This window comes from Aquila chrysaetos, chromosome 12 (genome assembly GCF_900496995.4).
Source record: "Aquila chrysaetos chrysaetos chromosome 12, bAquChr1.4, whole genome shotgun sequence".
NCBI lineage: Eukaryota > Metazoa > Chordata > Aves > Accipitriformes > Accipitridae > Aquila > Aquila chrysaetos.
In genome coordinates this window covers 11,303,954-11,325,292 of record NC_044015.1, presented here as the reverse complement: position 1 = coordinate 11,325,292, position 21,339 = coordinate 11,303,954, and the positions used below count along the sequence as shown (strand labels likewise).

At 38.0% G+C, this 21,339-nt stretch overlaps 1 protein-coding gene across 10 annotated transcripts in view; it reads left to right on the top strand.

Annotated features, from left to right (window-relative positions):
* RABGAP1L (RAB GTPase activating protein 1 like) overlaps window positions 1-21,339 on the top strand; it is a 265,221-nt gene that overhangs the window by 169,359 nt on the left and 74,523 nt on the right. For 9 of the 10 annotated variants that reach the window (XR_005933627.1, XM_041127540.1, XM_030034313.2 and 6 more), the window contains one exon: window positions 5,551-5,592. Coding sequence is in view for 8 of the 10 variants with exons in the window: in XM_041127540.1 (XP_040983474.1) it covers window positions 5,551-5,592 (42 nt within the window). In the remaining 2 variants the exon portion in view is untranslated. Of the gene's footprint in view, window positions 1-5,550; window positions 5,593-17,808; window positions 18,433-21,339 lie in introns of those variants that run through there. The other variant, XM_030034315.2, reaches the window with a different exon arrangement.

The following is a 21,339-nucleotide window of genomic DNA, read 5'->3' as shown; positions in this document are numbered from 1 at the left end:
TTGGGTTTGTGTATTATTCACAGCATCATAGTATCAGGATGGAGATTTCTGTATCTTCTTTTCCTCTTTCTTGTGTTATAGCATTTCCTGGTGTGAGTTACTGTAGCAGGCAATGTATATGGAGTCACTGGGGGAAGCCCAGTCTAAGAAGTCGACTATACCTCATACATTAGCAGTAAGATCTCTATGCAATTTGGTTTTTCCTTTTTTTTCTCTCTATTGTAACTGTTTAGTAAGATAGCTGTATCTGTTCCTTATACAAAGCTTGCTGTATTATGTTGTGCCTTATTTGAATGAGAGTTAACCTTTCTTTCCCTTAGTTGTCTTGTCATTGAACTAGAAAAAATGTACAAGCTATACAAACTATATCTGAGTAAAAATGTTAATTAACATGCATATCCCTGCAGAGCATGCTCCAAGTCTACGTTACTTACAAAGAGAAATTTGAGCTTCAGACCATATATTTATGTTGTCAGCAAAATAAATACATTTGTGACATTCCTAAAGTTTATTTTGTATTCTCAACATACAAGAGTTGCCAACCAAATGTTTTGCTGGAAGCAATCCAAAACATAAATAGAATTTTAATTCTCCTTTAGAGTTTGTAACCCCAATTACCCTCCTTTGAAAGAGTGTGCAACTGAACACATAATTGTGAAACACTTTCGAATTACAAAACAATGTCAAAATAACTTCAGTTGAATAGCTAATCTCTCTTTGAAAAAAGGAAAATTCAGTTATTATAAAGCTGGAACAGGTTAACTGGTTCTCCTGAAAGCATGTCCTGTGAGGCTTGAGACTTCTCCAACCTTAAGGAGGTGCTCAGTTGACTTTCACATGTATCTTCTTTACCTGGTGCTGAACTTTAGAGAATATTGTATCAATATCTTCAGTATTTCCTCCTACATGTCATACATCTCTAGGAACAAAACCACAGATAGGGACACTGATTAAAAAAATGAATTTTCCATATTATTTTTTTAAGAGATTCACTTCCTTTTGTTTGTGAAAATGATGCAGAGGGTATTGCCGTGTAACCAGAGGAAGGTCTGTCAGGTGGTCTGTGTTGGAGAGGGAGAGATGCTAGTATTTAATATAGCCTACCTTCTGCCAAGGCTTCTGTCTTCTGAAGGGAAGCTTTAAAACAGCAGATAATTTCCAAAGTCATCCCCTATGCAAATGTTTTCCGGATACTACATGATTAAATTGTTTGGCTTAACTCTTTCTTCAGCTCCACACTTGGCTGTTGAGCTTTGCCCCCTTAATTTCCTTTTTTCCGGTCGCTGGGTAGAAAGGAAGAAGATGCCTTGAACATCCTTTCTGTCACAGAGATCTCACTGGATACAAACTGGATCCTACAAAATCGGATCTTTACCTTTCTCTGTTCTTTGTTCCCAATCTTCTTTTCAGGTCTTTTCAAAAGTCATCTTGTTTCAGAGTGCAGAGGGACTCAAAGCAAGGACTTCTCAAAGAGGGCTTCTATCTGCAGAAGGAATCTTGGCTTCAGAGGGAGTTAAGGAGCTGTGAAAATCTCTTGCTAAAAGAGAGTTAACATAACAAGACTTCCATTTATTTTAAGTCAGTCTTAATTTCAGTGCACATGCATCATTTGAAGTGTTTTGGTTTTACAGTCTCATGAGATACAGTTTCACTGTTTTGCCCATGAGAATGTCACCCACAATCTCTGTCAGAAATCATGGTCTTTTGGCATATAATTCAAATAAGCAGATGTTTCTATGAAGCGCAATCACTAGATGGTGAGTGTTCATCCCAGCACTATCATCCCAGTAGGTACGAAGGGTTCTTCTGCAAAACTATGCTCGCTCTTCTTGAGTAAGTGCTGTCTATGGAAGTCTTTGTAAAACAGAGAACAGTCAGCATGGCAGTCAGCAGGAGCTGTAAGGAGGCCGTAAGATGGTACAAACTCTAACATTTTCCCTTTCCTGACCCTTATCCTACCATCTTGACTGCAGAATAGTCAAGAGCTGTCTGCTTTGAGATGGGCTTGTTCCTTCTCCAAAACTCCTGAGGTTAATGAGATCTTTTAAAATGTTCTAGACCTCTGCAAAAGCTTGAGGGTTCTTAACACCTGTTGGAAGAAAGATACTGTGCAAATGCTTAACTAGGCAGATAAGCCAGGCTCTCATAGAAACTGCTGGCCTTCTGCAAAAGGCTAGTTAAAAGCTCCTTGGAGGAGGATATCCACATGCCTCATTTCTGGGATCTTTGCCTGTGGGCTTAAGGTCTGTGAGCTGTGCAGGCTGCACACTCCTCCTTCATTTACTCACTAGCAGCAAAGCCTTGCAGGTTGTAAAACAAGAGAATGGCCGCATAATTGAGAAGTGATACACCCCTAATCGTTCCTGTGCTCATATAACAGTTCTTGTTTAGTAAGTGTGTATGTTTTTACTTTTGACTGTTGTATATTAAAAAACCCAAGTGTTAGGTAATTATGAACAACTTTCACATTTGCAAATTTTTTAAATATTAAGATGAGATGATATTAAAGCATTTATTTCCAAATGCCTAGTTAAACATATGACCTTTGGTTTTAAAAAGTAATTATCCAAAGCTTATTTAATATGGACTCCATTCTCTTCCTCCCTGTGGATGATTTGTATGTACTTTCATATTTCCATTATAAAATTGCTGGAGGGATATTGCTAGCAATGATTTATATGTCTGGTGCGCATTGGTATTTTTGGTCCTTCTTCTAAAATAGATGGAGAAGTTTAAACTGAATCTTATAAATCAGTGTGTGGTAAATGAAGTAGGATTTTAAATAAGAGATTGTGGAAAAATGAGCTAGGCCTTCTTTTTCATAATCATAATCATTAAACTTGGCTATGTCAGAATAGTCTTGCAGGCATTAGGAAAAAATAACTCAAGTACGTGGATCAGTGGTTATAAAATGTGTTGTTAAAAAGGGTGGTAAGGCACCACATTTGAAATCTAAAGCATCTTGTTGTAAATCCAAACATGAGTAGAAGCCTTACTGTAGATTGCCAGATGCCACCTCCATTTCATTCAGCTGTCAAGGGGTATATTAGTCCTTCAGGTCCAGCAAGTCCAAGCTGGTCAGCATGAAACTGCAGCAATTGATGCCTCAGGTCTAAAATATTGCCTTGATTTTGGAGTTACCTCTCCCTTTGAGGAAAAAGGAAGGTGCACACTGTTTTCTGTTGCCAGGAGTAGTGGAGTGCCGCTCAGGACAGCTGTATATGAAGGTTTTAAGTCCCTTTGGTGTTCTGATTTTAAGGTGCTTGTGCACTGAAGAGGTTATCTCAAGTAACGTGAGGGAGTCTGTGAGCTGCCCCTTGCCCAGTGGGGCTAGATAAAGAGCTGGGGATTCTCAAGGCAGGAGGAAACCTATTTCTGCCACATTTGCTATCCATGTGAAGAGTGATCGTATTACAGGAATACCAGAAGAGAGTTTGGTAAGTTTGAATTCAGGAAGAGTGTGAGTTTCAGGCAGATCAAAAAGAAATTATTTAGAAAATAAATGAAAACTGGTTTGGTTTTCTTCGGGGTTTTTTTTTTTTTGGTGGTGCCAGAAAATACACAGGACGCTAATTCCTCAGTAATCTAACAATTAGACATAATACTCCTACTCAGAAAATAACAAAACCTGATCTATCAGTTAAGAAGAAAACACGATGTTTGTGATGGCTTGTAGTTACGCCTCTCATTTATAGATTGGATGTTCATATCAAATGCTGTCTGTTAGGCAATAAAAATTGTTAATGTCATGACTGTATGGAATGAACTGGTGACTTCAGATTGATATTTGGAATAAAACTGGGAGTACTGTGAGCTTATTTTACTGCTGCTGGTGCTCTAGTACTGTCAGTGTCATGACTGAAATTCACAGCCAGACATTTTTTCTATTAAAAAGAAGAATAAAAAGCAAAATAACTGTTGTACTTGAAATACCTGTTATCCCATTGGAAGAAGGGTTTCCTATTCATAAAGCAAAGTTCAGTCCTGCTACAATTGTGACCTCTAGTGGAAAAAGTCAGTTTGTTATCATAATGATTATGTATCAAATTGCAAAGTAATTCACAGTGTTGCAATATTCACTATGTCTAATGTTGAAGCATTTCCAAGACTCATTAATGGTACAATCCCTTCAAGGCACCATACTATCCATGTAAAAAAATGCAATTTCTTCTCAAGAATGTCTCTGAAAAGTCTCTGCAGATTTTTATAAAAGCTAATTTTTTATAGAAATATGGTCTCAGGCTTTCAGGAAGAAGCTTGGAAAAATAGTTGCAGACGCAGAAATTTCTTGGGGAAGGTTCCTTTATAAAAAGTCCTGTTGTTATCCAACAGCAGTATGTGTTGCAGTGACAGTATTACTTGCGTGCGAATCTGTTGAGACGTTTTTAGATATCAGCTCTAAAAGACATTATAAGAAAAGATTTATCATGCCATTAAACAAGCAGGCAAGCAGATTTGTAAAACAGAATCTAGGAAAACAGTCTGAACACACAGTACTTAGTACAGCAAATGAGAATTGCATATGGTATTTTTCATATTTAGATTAATACATAGCTATTTATAATTTTAAATAATCAAGATATGTAGGCTACAGGCAGGAGAGTCTCTTCCATCAGCAGAGGCAATGTGTGCCCTGCCAGCAAGGCTGTCGTCTTGTGTCCTCTGCCCTGAGCTGCCCCTGGCTAGTTTTCCAGGCAGGACCCCAAGAGTAGTTTCAGTTAGGCTGCTCCAAAGCAGCCTCATTCAGGGTATGTGTTCCCCTTCCCTCTGCAAAATCTTAAGGTCTTGATTGTCAAAATAAAAAGAAGTTGAATAAAAGCAGAGGAGTGGTGTTTCATATTTTTATATAAAACATAAGTGGAAATGTAGCCTTTTTCACCCCTCTATAGTCAGTCAATGGAGTAGTTTTTACTTTCTTTGATTTTTAAATAATCAGACATTGTCATTGTATTATTCACTGAATGGATTTTTTTACACTTGTATTTCCAGCTTTTTCAAACCAGAAAGCAGACTATTTGATACAGACATCAATTTGCTTACCTATGAAATAGCTTTGATTTTTGGCTGATAACAGAAAAAAGGTGTATTTTATTCTTGGGGGGGTGTTTTATTTTGGTTTTTTTACAGTTTGAGCATGAAAGATTGTACATGATTAATCATAGCTAATCTCAGTTACTTGGCAAAATTCCTATCAACTAGAATATTGATTACATTTTGTTGATGCCCTGCTTGTTACAGTATTCTGCACTGTTCAAGAAAACAGCATTGACAGGTACTGAAACGATGGAGGGATATCTTGTTACATCTGTAGCAGCTGACAAATTGAACAGTGAGATTCCAAAAGCTCCAAAGAGCCATCATCTTCACCAGCTGGGAGTTTGGAAACTGTGCCTTGGGGCTTTAATGATGAACTTTGAAGTGTAGCAGGGACAAGGGAAGCATTCCCTAGGGATTTGCAGCATCTAGTTACGATGCTACGTAATGATAAGTAATAGGGAAGAGAGACCTGTATGCTGGGACTGATTGAAGTCTTTTTCTTATTATTTTCAGGGTATGAACATAATCTTCCATGTAGCCTTGGCTCTCTTAAAGGTAAGTTGTTGATTAGAAGGGGTTTTTTTTGTTTTTATTTTATTAAACTGTATGGAATATTTTCTTAGCTTAATGTGTCATGTCTAAAGGAACAATAATAGTGGGAATTCTGGAGGAGGGAACAGAGGAGAAATATCATCCATTTGGGTAGAGATGTCTTCAAAATTGTACTTATGGTAGTTCTGTTTTTATTAAACTTAATTGTGTCATAAAGTTCCTGGAACAAGGAGTACAGTCTAAGGATTTAAATGTCTCGTGTGTATACTATTAAGAAAACAATTGTGATTAATTTCACAGCATATTTGTTTTGTGACTGGGTTCTTTCATATAACTATTCAAGAAGCATGATGTGATTGAGTATTATTTGGTATCAGATATATTTGTAATGTCAAAAGAGGAATGGAAGTCTTTTATAATATGGGGAACTTCTACCTTTGGCTTGGACACAGAATTTACCTGAACAAACAAACAAGTAAACCTCTAGGTAAAACATTGGCCCTTTTGATGCCAGTGAGATAGCTCAGAGCTAACTTACATTGCCCTTCACAAGTTGGCACTAGTTCAAATCCAGTCCACGTGCAGGCACGTGGTATGGAATTTGTAATGCCACCTTTTAATTCAAATGATATTCCCATAAAATAATTTAGTCTAAAGCTCAGGGTAGAACAGCCTGTCACTCCTAACACAACAACCCCATAACATGGACACAGACTCATATCATTTGGCTGTTGCTAGTCCTCCAGTGTATTTTCCTTGTCATTTACCTAGAAAGGGCAAACAGGTACAAGTTGGAGTTACTCAGTGAAGAGTAATTCTTGGAGATTCAACTTCTGCGGCACAAAGTCCTACAGCAAAAGTAGTCCACACCAGGAACCTATATATGCTGCTGCTGTGAACAGAGCAATTGGAAATTTCAAAACACATGTATTTTCACTTGAGGTCGAGTAACTTGGGTCAAGTACTGCAGTGTAGGTATGAGATAGTATGTAGCATTATGGTAAGGAAATGTCCAAAATAACTTGTGTTTTATACTAACACAGTTAATGTGTCAAATGGTGGTGTGACTCTCTACATGAGTATATGTATCAAATGAAGTCGCCTATAAACAGGAAATTTGTTTAATGTACATTTCCAGGGACGTGCTCCTACACAAATCTAAATTTGTATAAAGGGGGGAGGGAGTTCTGTATTCTTTCCTTCCTGTTTTATATTTTATTTGCAACTATGGGGGCTTGTTAATTTTCTGGGTTTTAAGGCTAGTATGGATAAAGGGAAATCTAGTAGGTTATGGCACGATAGATAGTAAAACAAGTTAAAGCAACTATCCAAGCAACACCTGACAGGTCTGCTGCCATAGTAGTAGGAACAGGTTCTGGAAAGAGGTAGAGATACCAGCTTATGGATCTTAAAACTGAAGAAGAAGAAAGAAAAGGAGTACTTGCACTGAGCTGAAAATGACTGGCAGAGTTTTCAGGAAAGGAGAACTTTGTTCAGCTCACTTATGAAGGATGGCTTTGAGACCATGGGTATACACCCCGTGGTCTGTTTTCCTTATACTTCCTGCTGCTGCCAGTGGGAATGGTTGAACTGAGGTTAGCAGCAGAACAGCTGTTTAGAAAATGTGATAGGGTTGGAAAGGACCAAAATCCTTAACTCATGGCTGTTGTACTGCAAATAAGGAATTTTGGGGAGTTGAATGATTAACCCAATTTCTTTTAACAGAAAGTGCTCAGTCTTTTCATTTTATATATATTCCACAACATGCTGTTTATCCAATTGAACATTTCTCTTTGGCTGTTCCAGAAGAGGAAAGTTTGAGAAAGTATTTTGTCAGTTGTCTTATAAGTATTTTCTAAGTTTAAAACCAATTCTACAGCTTAATTCTGTCTTAATTCTGCTTATAGCAGTTCTTCTTTATATACATATATATATATATACACACATATATATATATATATGCAATATGCTGTATCTGCCTGTTCTGGGAGTAATAGGTCTAAATGGTAAGGGAGGTGTTATCCTGAGAAAGTATTTCTATATTGCAGCCAAAAACAAGTACAAAGGAAATACAGGTAAGTAAGATAAGATTCTAAGTCAGAAACCAAGATGGAGCTGGTGATTATATACAATTGAATTAGCATACGATTTGCTTTCAGCAGGAATTGCTGTTCTGTTAGGGAAGAAAATAATTTTGTACTCTGAGACCTGAATTAATTATTTTCTATTCAAATATGTTCATAATCTCTCCTAATCATTAGAAACAAACTGGTTTAGCATACCAGTCTTTTTAAGTTACAGAAACTGAATGTGCATGCTGCAGAATAACCACTTAAAAATTGTGTGTTTCTAAGGTCTTGTTTCTTTCTGATTCCGAAGCGAACGAAAACAACTCCTAAGGATTTGTTCTTTGTTAAAACAGAGTGATAATTCTGTCATCCGCAATCTTCTGGATTATTTTTAATTTGGACGAGGGAATCTTTCATCAGTGGAATATCAGAGTCTTTACTGTGCAAATGCCATTTTCCTCACTTCCTTGTGAAGTGCGTGCCTCACAATCCCTCATTAAATAGCAAGAGAATAGAAGCTTTTATCTTGAACTCCCATTTACTCGATGCAGTTTCTTACTGTTACAACCAGCTGCTAGTATTCAAAGTGAATGCTTGTTAGTTTTGAAATGACAGTACTACTTTTGTGACCAATTACCCAAGACATCTTGATGCAATAATCTTTGGAAAATACACATCTATTTAAGACACGAGGGGAATCCTTTCCCTTTCCTTCTCCCACATTCTGAGTACGTTTGTAGCAATGAACAGCTATAGGATTAAAGCTCTTTAGCTATGAAGGCTGTAATTTGTAATAGGGCATTAATCTGATTTCTTATCAAAGGAAAAGCACAGTCTTTTTTTCTGTCGCATCCAAATGTTATGCTTTCTAACACATGTCAGTGCTTTTTGTGTACTTCCCAGTATGCTCATCTGTCAGGCCCTCCAGCTGGTGGCACTATTTTACAATTTGACATTAATCATTTAGTTACGTCATGTAGAGACTGCACCTGAATTAACATTTAGTAAGCCAAGCTGATAGAAAATCAAATCCGTTACCTTTCATTTTCTGAGCAACAGAAAATATAGTGAAGCGCTGGGGTGTGAAAAGAACCTCAGTGTTGAAAAAGGCAGCGTAGAAAACTGTGGTTTAGGACAACTCAACAAACAGCATTGATAGTTTCATTTTGAAATTCCCAATTAAGACCATTAATTGAGAATGGCAGAGGGAAATGTACCTTGCTAGTGCCAGCATACTTTCCGATCCCTTTTGTCATCAACTAGTTAGTTTCATTGTTGGAAATTACAAAGTAAACATTAAAATCTTCACATATGCTAAGAAAAAAAAAATCAATAATAAGCTTTCTTTCATATTTAGTATTTCAGTACTTATTTCCTTAATCTTCTGTTTCTGATCTTGCTACCTCAGCAAAAACAGCTAAATGCATGCTTTATTTTGGAAGTAGCAAACTGAGGCAAGTATAAAATATGTGATTGTGAAGAAATCAGGCTCTAGATTAACTACTGTTGCAGTTGCTAACTACTGAAAAGGCAGGGAGGAGTACACAATAACTGGAAATGTGAGAATGAACCATGGGGTTTTAAAGTAGGTCCATATCCAGACTTTCTTTTTGAGGGTTCATCTACTCATGGAGTGTGATTCATAACAACACTTAAGGTCAACACTTAGGTTGTTGAGCTTTCGTCTGGGTGACCGTTAAAAACGTGTTGCTTAATACCAGAGGAAAGTCATAGTTTCACATCATAGTTTCCTACGCATAGGAAGGTGTATAATAGTCAAATTGAAATGGGTAGAAAATAGTGAGAAACAATAATGTATATGTTACTGCTTGTGTTTCCCAGCCAGTGCATTATTATCTTACAGAGACATACTTCAGTACATATATTATCTTAAAAACAGTACTTTTATATATTATTCCTTGAACTCAGGCAAATGTGAGCAGGATTTCTAACGGTGCTTATGAGTTCTTACACTCCTCACTGCATGTGATCAAGTGATAACCGTGTATTACACAAACAAGACAGTTGGATTTCTTGGCTATTTCTGTTGCTACCTTTCAGTCTCAATGCTTTTGTCAGTCTGTGCCCAACAGATTAGGGAGAAGAATACCAGTTATAGTGGCAGGGACAGCAGATGATGCTATTAATTCAAGTAGTTGATAGAGAGGCTCCCTAGATTAAACTAAAAAGTGTCAAAATTACCTTGGATATGGAGCGTTATTTATTATCTTTATATCATTCTGTATCTGGATTGAAGAGGACCTCCTGGGCAAAAGAAATGCTTCTCTGCTGTATTATGCCATGATGTGGCATGGCATCCATTTCATAAACCAGTAACAGCGGCAATATTGCTGGTGGAAGGCCATTTCCCTTATTCCAGTTTAAATTTATTACTGATCATTTTACATTCTTCTGCTCTTACATCAGCATCATCCTTTATCTTAAATAGTCCCCTTCCAGCGACACTCACGCTAGTGTTTATCACCTCTATAGATACCATTCATATTGTCTACTAAATAAACCAATATTCTGAGTGTTCTTGAACTCTAGAGCATCTTAATAGTTCTCTTCTGCATCTGCCCAGTTCTGTATTAATCTTTTTAGAGGTGAATGACTGGATCTTTAAGAGAGGTCACACTGTGTTTTCTGTATTAAAGTTGTATTTCATTATTTCTAAAAAATCTAATTTATCTGATAACTGTGACGATTGTATTGTTCTCTTATGTCTGTATGAAATAGTATTCATGACTCACCAGATGGTTCCACAAACACTATTTTACCACCTTAGATGTGGATTTGTGTAAGAGCAGAAATTTTGAATAAAATTAATGCTGTACTTCTCTATACATTTACATTTCACTTCTTAATGAACATACAGTGAATTGTAGGTTTTCTTTTTTCACTTTCAAGACATTGTCTTCTTTGGATAGACATCTGGCCTAACCTGTCTCAGATTTCGTCCATCATTTGTCTCCTGCATTACCACTTCCACCAACCCAGAACTTTAAAATCAGATCTGAAATTTTGTTCTGTGTTAAAGGCATAGCTCAAAAACTTACACTCATGAGAAGTGGACATACCCAAAGATAGCCAGAGCAGTTATCCATCTTTGTGCACCTTAGATCCTGCTGTTCATCAGTAAGTTATACCTATTCCTTCAGGGAGCTGTGTTGTTTGCAGTGTTAACCGAAGTGACTGGTGTGACATCCCATAAGATTATGCCTCCCTTTATCACCTGCTTCTGAAATTATCATTTGCCACTATCTAGCCTGGGGCATTAGTGTTTAAAAAGCAGTGTAGTCTTTTAAGAAAACAAACAAGGAAAAAGCCAAAGGGTTCAAGTCATAACAGCAAGTAATGAAATAAACTTTATCAGTCAGATGAAAGCAAGCAGTATATGAGGAACAGTTGAGCAACCAAATTCTTCCATGTCTTACTGAAATAAGATACTGAGATTTTGTATAATCTTACTGGCTAAACTTCTGAGGATGTCAGTGAAGACTGGATAGGTACTTATTGCAGGTAGAACTTGCATATTGTCAACACAGATAGTTAAAAAATGTGAATTGTCTTTCAGTTGGCGATGAAATTGTGACAACTGTTGTAACTTTTTGAGAGGTATCACATGAAAAGTGCACCGAGTGTGTAGGTAACAGGGCTTAGGCTTTGTATCCAAGAGATAAAACAGCTATTTCATTCTCTTTCTGCATACAAACGCTCTTACTTCGCATTTGCAATCGCTTGAGGAGCCTGAACTGATTTTTAAATCAACACTGCTTTAAGCCAGAGGTGGGATGAAGTGAGATACAGGGTTCCTTTCCAACCTAAACTGGTTTTGATTCTAGGTGATCTGGTTTAGTGCACTCTGTAAGTGCATTAAGTCTTCAAAAGGCTCTTTTCAAGATAAAAGAGAAGTGTCCACATTAGAATCTAAGGCAAAATAGATGTTCTTTATACCAGTTTTTTTTATAGCTTCTTTATGTAACTGATACCAGAATAAGAGCTGAGGCTTCTGATAGAGAAGAGAATCCTAACTCTTGGGTGCTAGAGATCAGAACCAACTGTTCTGTTTTCAAGGTCTTCTCCATTAGGCAGAGGACAAGAAATTCAGTTTTTAAGAGGCTCTCAGATCACTGTTTTTATATTTCTAGTTCCTAAATTGAGGATGTCCTTAAACTGTAGGTTTTGCTGGGCTGAAGAATTCCTCCCCCAGACCCACTTCCCCTACCCCAAAAACCAGTATTTGATGACTTGGTGGTTATCTCTTTAGAAGGAGAAATCTGTGCCTGAAAATGTCGAGAATCATTCAACTTCCAGACTACTGATCTTCCAGCCTTAATATAATCAATTTTCTATTTTTAAATGTCTACATTTTTCTGCATGCTAAAAATCTATCCTGTCCTGACTACGTACTACTTAGCCCATTTGATCTCCTCCTCACACCTAAAATCAGTTAAATTTCTACTAGGTGAATGTTCACCATAAATATTCAATTTTGAGGGAGGAGACATGTTCTCTCTTTGAAGGAATAGAAGACTGAAAGGAGACAAAGTGACATGGAATTTGTTGGACTGCATTTCCTTAGCAGCGCTGAACACTGATTTATATATTGACGACACCTCCCCATCATATTCTCTGTAATTTTTAGATGTTGGAAACTGAAGATGGTGTTTTAAGCACTACATATAGTTCTGTTTGATGCTATTATTTTTTTATTAATAATTAATTTTTATTATTATTTAAATATTTTGTATATGTCTTATGTACCCAGCAAATCTTGTGATTCTGTGGGAAAAATTTTTCTTAACTATGTAATTGAAGTATATAAAACCATACAAATAGTCATTCCAGATCAGACTCGCAGGTTTATCTACCCCAGTATCTTGTTGCCAACAGTGGATAAATGGGAAAGACTGTAAGAACAGGGCAATAATACTCTTTTTTTTTTTTTTTCCTGTGGCAATTTGTGTCTTGGAGACCCTCTGAGAAAGTAGTGGTGTCTCATGTTTAATAACTCCGTATGGATTGTTATTCCATGGGTTTGTCCGGTGACTTTTTGAACATGTGTAAACTAGTAGCCACAGAGATTTTGTCAGCTTAATTAACATTTTGTTTGCTTTGAACCTGTCACATATGAGTTCCATGTGAGGTTCCTGGTTCCTGTGTTGGAAGGCATTTTGGACAGTTGGTAACTCTTCACTTTCTCCACACCACTCGTGATTTTGTAAGTCTACATATCCCTCATCAACTGTCTATTTTCCAGGCTTAATAATCTTATGTCTATTTTTTGTCTGCTCATTTGGAAGCCTCTGATGAGCCTTATTCTCTCTATAAATAATTCTCTGTCTCTATTATCTCCTTTTTGAGGTGGAAGGACCAGAGTAATGGATAATATCAAAGATGAAAACACATCATGGAGTTATACTGTAGAATAATGGCGTTGTCTGTTTAGATCTCTATTCCTTTCCTATTAATTCCTGCCATTTGAAGTATTTTGGTGACCTCTGCTGCGGACTGAGGTGATATTTTCATGGAACTGTCCACAGCAACTCTAAGATTCATTCCTGAGTAGCAATTGTCAGCTCAGAGTCTATCATTTATATATAAAATTGATACCGTTCCCCATATGCATCAATTTACATTTATCTACATTGACTTTCATTTACCGTACTATTGCCCAGTCATTCAGTCTCTTATGGTCCTTCTGCAATTCTTTACTGTAAGCCCCTGTCTTTAAAACCCTGAATAATTTAATAGCGTTTGCAAACACTGTCACCTCATGATTCACCCTCTTTTCCAAGCCATTTAAGGATAGGCCAACCAGCATGACCGCAGAGCAGACCTCTGATGGAATCTACTGTGAAAATAAATTGTTTTATCATGTTCTCTCTAATAATGATAAAGATGTAAACTTCACTAAATACAGATTGTATTGATGATGTACAGTTGTGATTAGACCTGAAGAACAGAAAGGACAAAGTAATTTCTGATAAGGTAAGAGGTGAAGCTCTTATTGTGGCCGTGATGTAATTTGTATGGATTTTCAGGGCTGTTCTGGTGCAGAATTTGTCTTATCCTTTTATAGGAATTAACTTGAAAGAGAACTTCCTTTTTTGTTCTTCCAGTTTTAGAGTCTATTTAGCTTTTCAAAGTCAGTAATTTTTGCCACTAAAATGTTAAAGGCAATCCAATTCTTCTTTTTTTTTTTTACAGTTGACATAGAAAAGAGAGATGCTATCATACATCAGCATTGATCAATTAGCAGTTGATAGAGCAATTACAAAAATGTTTAGTTTATCTCAGTACTGACCTTTCAGTACTGTGCCCCATTATCGTAAAAAGTTGATATTCTTGTCAACACAAAGCGCAGGATAGGAGACAAGATGACTGGTGGTTTTGCAGGAAGGACTGGGGCAGAGGGAGGACACAGAAGGCTGGGCTGCTCGCACAGTGTAAATGTGGTCAGGCAGGGGATGCAGAGAGGGAGAAAGAAATATATAGTGCTCACATAGGCTCCTAATTTTAAAATTATGCAGGGTGGGCAGGTTGCCAGTTTTTACAGCAAGTTGTCATGCCTTGTTAAACATGCCAGTGAGAACACTGTTATCTGGGAACTAAACCAGTATGAACACCTAACACTAACACATTTGTGTTCAGGCTTTGTGCACTCTTGGCAAAATATTAAAGATAGAAGCTGCAATAGTCATGATGGCAGATACGTTTTTCACCATAGGAAACAGTACAAGAAGCACAAAGCTCTCACTTTGACTGTCATAAAATGATAGAAACCTGTCATTTTTCATGGAATCCCATGAGCCTTTCCCAAATATTTTGTCAGTTTTTGTATACATATATGTGTGTGTATACATATATGGATATTTTTATGTTCTGTAGCCTTCTATATGTTCTTCTAATTTGGTATATTTTAAAGTACAGAGATTTATAAAGGACCCCCCATCAAGATCCTTGGTATCTTGCTACAGAATTCAGAAAATATAGATAATTTCTCTATATGGTTTTATTTGTTAGAGAATATTTTGCCATTAGCTACTTCTTGTGAGTTCAGTGGACCTCAGCTGTGTACGTCTGAGTAGATTTGAACTGCATCAGTACATGTGAGTAAACGGGCATTTCACAGATAGGAAGGCCAGAAACAGAATTTAACTGTACTTAAAGACCAGATAGTCTACAACATGGAAATCAAAGCATGAGTAATATGCATGTATCCTAAGACATTCTGCTTGGTGTGCAAGTTACTGCCTTTTGGGCCATTTTTAGCTTTTAAGTTGACTTCAGTCAGGCCCTTCTGAAGAATGCAGGACAGTAATCTAATGGCATGGGTAGGAGTAGTGAAGTTTACATGAGGGAAAAGTCACAATTCCTGGTCAGACACTGATAAAAATAAGATGTAGTGTTCAATGAGGATGTAGAAGTATTTAAGAATGGCAGGGAGTGTAAAAAGTCTCAAACTGCAAATCTGAATGATGGTTCACTGTTATGCTGTGTGAAAGGACTTCCTGAAAAACATGGAGCATTGGATTTCACCTGATAATTAAAGGGGGTTTTGTCAAGCTTTGGAATTTTTTGGATTCTAGAGACCTGTTCTTAAACAAGGAATCCAGGCCTAATGTAAAAATCATAATGATGGTAGTAGACCACATCTCTGGGGAAGCTAATCCTGTGGTTAATTTTCCTCATTCCTAAAGATTTGCACCATATTTATAACCTGAATTAATCTGGTTTTAGCTTCTAACTATTGGATCCTATTATAACTTTCTAGAATTAAAGACTTTATTTAATAATCACTTCATTCCATTTTTCGTAAGCCCAGACCTTACCCTAAATGAACGTAACCTGCATTTCTATAAGGATGAGAGTCAGCTATTAGCTTATTATAGTCTGATTTATGCAAGGAAGAATTTAAGGCTTTTTACATGGACAGTGCTTTGAATTATCTGTCCTCTTGCCTGTTTTGCCCACAAGTCACCAGCGACTCTGCCCATTCACCTCTGTGCTTCTAGTCAGTTCTGTAACTTGCTTCCCAATACATGCAGTATAATGCTCTTATTTCTTCCTTTTTAATGTTTTGAGCAATGTTTTCATTCGCATGTGGAAGATAGAACCTAACGTTTGTGGAATATCACGTTTACCAGCGTGTGTTTAAATTAGGTGGAAGCACTTTAAAAATTAAGAAAACAATATAAAAATCTACTTTCTTTCCTTTAAACCCTTTCACCCTACAAACATACAGTCTGGTAAGCAGAAAATTTAACCTGTGATGGAAAACTGATTGGCATTGTGGTGTTTACCTCTACACATAATAACAAACTAGATAATAAACCAGAATCTTTGGAACTGCATGCGTGGGGAGTTTGGAAAGTATAGGAGAGTTCCCATTACATTCTTTACTATAATCTTAAACTGGAATGAAATATGTGTTGGTTGTGGTTTCTTTTTTCTTAAGAGAAAGAGTCGTGGCTTCTCTTGAAAAGGACCTCATTAAATACCCCAATCTCAGCCTAGACAGAAATGCTGTAGCCTCCACCTCTTCAGAACCCTGCTCTGTGGGCTAGTCCATACAGAAGATTTTCTTCTGCAAAATAGTGTTTCACAACCTGAGATACTTAAATCAGCTTTCAGAAGACTGCCTGTATTAAATAGCTTACGCGATACTGCACAAAATTTGCAGGTGCTTTAGTTGACTTAAATCCCATATCACCAGAGGATAAATCATTGAGGCCTCATTGTTGTCATCTGTCATCTTTGACCTATGACTTCTGCTGGTTCTGCTTTAACTGTTTTCTCACCTGCTTCATGTGTCACTGTGAGCCAAGGTGAGCTGTGTGGATGGGGCTGCTTTTGGTAATAATGTCCTGTTTTAAAAAAAAAAATCTCATCCAAGAAAGTTGATTTGTATTTGAAAGGCGTCCACTATGGGTGGTATATCAGACTGAATGCAATTCATTTCTTTTTCTAATTTTCTCTGCTTTTTGCAGTACTTATCTAGGCTTGTTCACGGTAGCTTAAAATGATTTTCATATTTTAACTACTTATGAACGTGTTTATTATTTCAATTCAATGACCCCATGCTACGGTTTTTTACTTTGCATTAGTATTTTAACTAAATATGTTTTTCTTGACATGTTAGACAAATGATTTTTAGAGCTTAAATATACATTTGCAGAAGTGTTTGCCATTAATGTGAGGAGGTCTGTGGATGTAAACCACAATATTTTAAATTGCCACCTTTCTGTATGTTAGATACATATGGAATATTACTGTCTGCTCCCATCAGAAATGTGTATTGTTCCGTTACATAGCCCATTTTGTAATTAGGCAATTCAATAATGAAGCAGCATAAAAACATACTTTCTAAAACACAGACCTACGAAATGAAGTAATACCTGCTAGGCTGTCTTTACCCAGGTGGCAGAGGCACCTGGCTGTTCCCTCCACAGGAGTGATGCGAGGCAATTTAAGGTGTGACATCATAGCATTTTCCTTACAAAATGGGCAGTTAATTTCTAGAATCAATTCAAATGCTTGTGCTGACATCATTCCCTCTCTGCCCGTCATCTCCAGATTTAGAAATGCCTCCTGAGAACACAGTGCTGGAAATTATCATTATTTAAATTATTTAATTCAGTCCTGCACAAGCTGTGCAAAGATGGGCTATGGCTTCTCAGAAGCTGCCTGCTGCTCTCTCCTCACCAGCAGCCCATCATGATGTCCTTGCTCCTCTCCCATTCATCATCCGGGAGGGATGAGGGTCTCCTGCCCTACCTGCCCGTCTCTGGGTTGCACCGAGTCCGTATTGGCATTATTCAGAAGCAGATCGAATACAAGTCATTATATCGGCTGGCAGGCCCATTTCTTCCTAACCATTGAATGTTAGAAGATGCAGTTCATGTACCGTAAGCTTGGGATTCAACAGCAAAAAACCTTCACAGCTGAATTGATTTAAGGCAGATGGGGAGGGGGAGCTCAGCTGTCCAGCCGCTCACTATTGGCTTCTTATTACGGCATTCTCCCCCGAGAGGCTCTCTGCATGCTCATTCACCCCCTCCTCCTCCTCTTCCTCCCAGCCCCCTCCTTGCCTACCCCTTCATTACTGATTCACAGCGAGAGGCAGCAGCGGCAGCCGCCACGCTTGTCACGAATCAGAGATTGCAATGAGCTCATCCTTTTCTCTTTGCAGCTTCAGAACTGCCCTGGCTTTATTGCTCTTATTGCTGCTGCTGTCTGCTTCCACACACATCCACAGAGACAGCCCTGAAAGCTCTCCGGTGCTTTTCTCCCATCTGAGCTTTCCTGCACTCATTTTCTGCCATTTTCCTGCTTTTTAGGTACATTTTTAGATCCATGTTTTCTCTGGTTTGTTTTACAAATCTACTTTGGACTCTGGCTGAGCCAGCACAGTGGATCATATTTTTCCTTGATTCTTAGCAAAGATGCTTTTCTCTTTCTGAGAGACCAACGGGCGTTGCTGTAGGCAGCCATCCGAGCCCATTTCAAAGATCTGAGCTGGCTCTCCTAATCTTGCACTTTTTGAAATTGCGGTTCAAAGCCTGTTCTTCTCACTCTGGATACTTACTACTTACTGCTCATGGAAGAAGGGGTACCTTGCAAAACCCCAGCTGCCAAGCTCACACCACCTGTCAAAAAGTCCCAGGACATGCATGACGAGAGAAGCAAGCTGGTGAATGAGTATGCATGTCGGGTGCTGGAACTTCTGGGAATGGGGCATCGCCTATTTGTGCCTCGACTGCTTGCGGTGAGATCATGTTTTCTTCAGATTAATTCACTGTGAATTTGCCATCTTTCCTCCCAAACCTGCTTCCCCCCCAGGAGTCTTGACACTGAAGGGAGGCGTGAGAGGTTGCTTATTTTTTGCTCTCGGTTTCTCATAATCCATCTCCTAAGCACTGAGCCTTTCTTTTTCATGTTAGCTTGGGAGCGCTGGATGCTAGTCCTGCTAATGGGGATCGGTGCCACTCCTTAACTAGCTCTGAAGGTTCACAACCTGGGCTGCATTATAAAAAAAATCTTTCCTAAAGGCATGAATGCTTTTGTTCTCAGTCCTGTAATGATTCCAAATAAGCAGCATGCCCTCTCTACTTCTAGATGCTGATGGAAAGTGTGTTAGTGCTCAGCATTTCAAATTTTATACTTGTGACATCAAAGGTTAGTTTTAAACATTCATAAAAAATCAAGCTATGTGGATATATTTTGGTTTTCTGCTGTTTCTGTGTTTGATTTTGAAAAGGCAGTTGACAGTATGTAAAAAAGTTTAAAATACAAGTGTAGAATTATCTGGGAAATAAATTGTCAAAGGTGTTTTTATCCATCGTAGCAAATGATGCTGTATGTGAAATGGCCTGAAATTGGTGTGGCATGTCAGAGTACAGAGAAGTACGCTTTTATCATTTCTACTGCTGTACAAAGCAGCCTCAAAACCACAAAACAGTGGCAAATCCAGAAGTCAGTACCTAGTCCTAGCTGAGTCTGCTCTCAGATATTGTAACTAAACCTGGCTGCAGGTCAGAGGTAAACTTGGTCGATGGCATTGTACAACAATGTCATTTTTATGTGATGCATGTGAAGAGAGTTCTTTACTGATTCCGTCCCATTTTCTAGTGGGATGGTGTCTTTCTTTTATTTCCATACCCTGTGCAGTCCTGTACTGTAGTTATATACAGTGACCTGTCTAGCGTTTTAGTCGTGCTGCTGAAACCTATCTCCGTGTTCTGCAGTACACTCACATAAATGAATGTGCTCTGTGTATTATAAGATGTTCAGTGTTAAAAAAAAAAAAAAAAAAAAAAAGGGTGGGTGGTTGAACCAGTGTGTCCCTGTGCTGTGAGCTGTTAGATAGAAATAAAAAAACCCACAAAGTCTCTGATTGCTAGCAAAGTGCAGATGAATTTGGATACCTACAGTCACTTGTAGAATTGGTTATAGTGCCTGTCATAGGGACTAATAACGTATGGTTGAATCTGTTGTATGTATAAGCATTATTCCAGTTTACCTCCAAGCGTACCTAAACACTCCTCCATCCCATCCAGCTGCTTTAGTGCTGATGGTCTCTTGGGCAAGGACTGCCAAATCATTCTGAATTGTTTTGTGATGAGCTCTAAGGAAAGCAGAGACAAAACCACTAAGCTCTTTTTCACTTGACTTAATCAGGCTTTGTATTCTGGCCCTCCAGATGGAGAATACCAGGAAATTTAGCATACTTCATCACCCAGGCAGCTTAGCTTTGCTGAATGACATAATATTGTTTATTAAAGAAGAAAAAAAGATGGGGGCAAAAGGCAAAACAATACCAATAATGCTTGTGTTATTAGAGAGTCTTGACTTGTGGAGTCAATGTGATTTTCCTGTCGGGTTTTTTTAGCTAAATATACCTCTTCTGACATCTATCCCTTTTGACATATACTCCTTCCATAGAGGAGGAAAGACTGTGTTTCTGATAATTTTTTAAAAATGAGAAATCTCTGAGGACCAAGAATTTGTACTTTAATCAGAACTGAAGATACTTCAAAACCTCAGTGTTTCATAAAACTAAGAACTAGATTCTTTTTTATGTGCATAAGCTTCTCCTGCTGTGGTTTTGGGAATAAATCCCTAGGACTGGCAGAATATGTGCCATTGTAGTGTTATGTGAGAAATATAATCTGTAACCTTTATGCCAGCCTTAGAAAAATTCAGATCACCTACTCACTGCATCAGCTAACTACGATGATAGGCAAGTGAAACAGCACTAATTCTGCATGGGTTTATCCCCTTTGGGATGGCTCTGGGTGGATGAAGCTAGTAGATTTTGTGTTTGCACTTATCCACATTCATCAGTATTTTATGTGGCAGGATGAACGCTACCTTTGTAAATCCGAAGCTACATATAAATGCAGTGGTGAAATTTTCAGCAGAGGGATGCTACTGGGTGTACACAAGATTATTGCCATATTTATGGATGCCAACTCACTGCGCACAAAACCGAAGCTATTTTTTTTCCATAACGCTTTTGTACCAAACCGTGTTTTACAGAGCGCACAGATTTTATTTAGCAAAAAATGTTTGTGACAGTATAGCTTTCACAGTAAAGAAATGGACGTAAGTGATGCCAGTAAAAGGAGTCTTTTGATGTATTGTGCTATAAGTGTGTGTCAGTGTAACTGTAGCAGCGTAGCTTTACCCATCGAACTTTCCCAGGCCTGGATCCCAAGTTTATCCACCCTCACGCTCCTTGGCTGCACAGAAGGTCAACTTCATCCTCTTGGAGTCGTTGAACTGATCAGGTCAGGTCTGTGGCTCGTGTTTAAGGGCAGCACAGTGCACTGTCGTGCACCGTGCAGCATTGCAGTCTTGTTGCTACCAGTGGAAGAGGAACTATCAGGTTAGAAAAAATAGCTCGCATACGTTGATTTTGCTCTGCATATCTTCTTATAAAGAACTTAAACCCACATCTGTGTGTGTTATAGATTAAATACTATGTTCTGAAAAATCAGTGTAAGGATACATGTAAGCAGTTTGAATTTACCAGTAGCAAATTAAATAGTGGAGTGGAATAGACTATGGCCAGATTCTTTTCAGCCTTTAACTTTGTCTTGTTGCTGACACATGTTCGTTGAAGTGTAAAAAAGGCAGTTTGTGCTCACTGACATTCTATAGAAATTCAAAA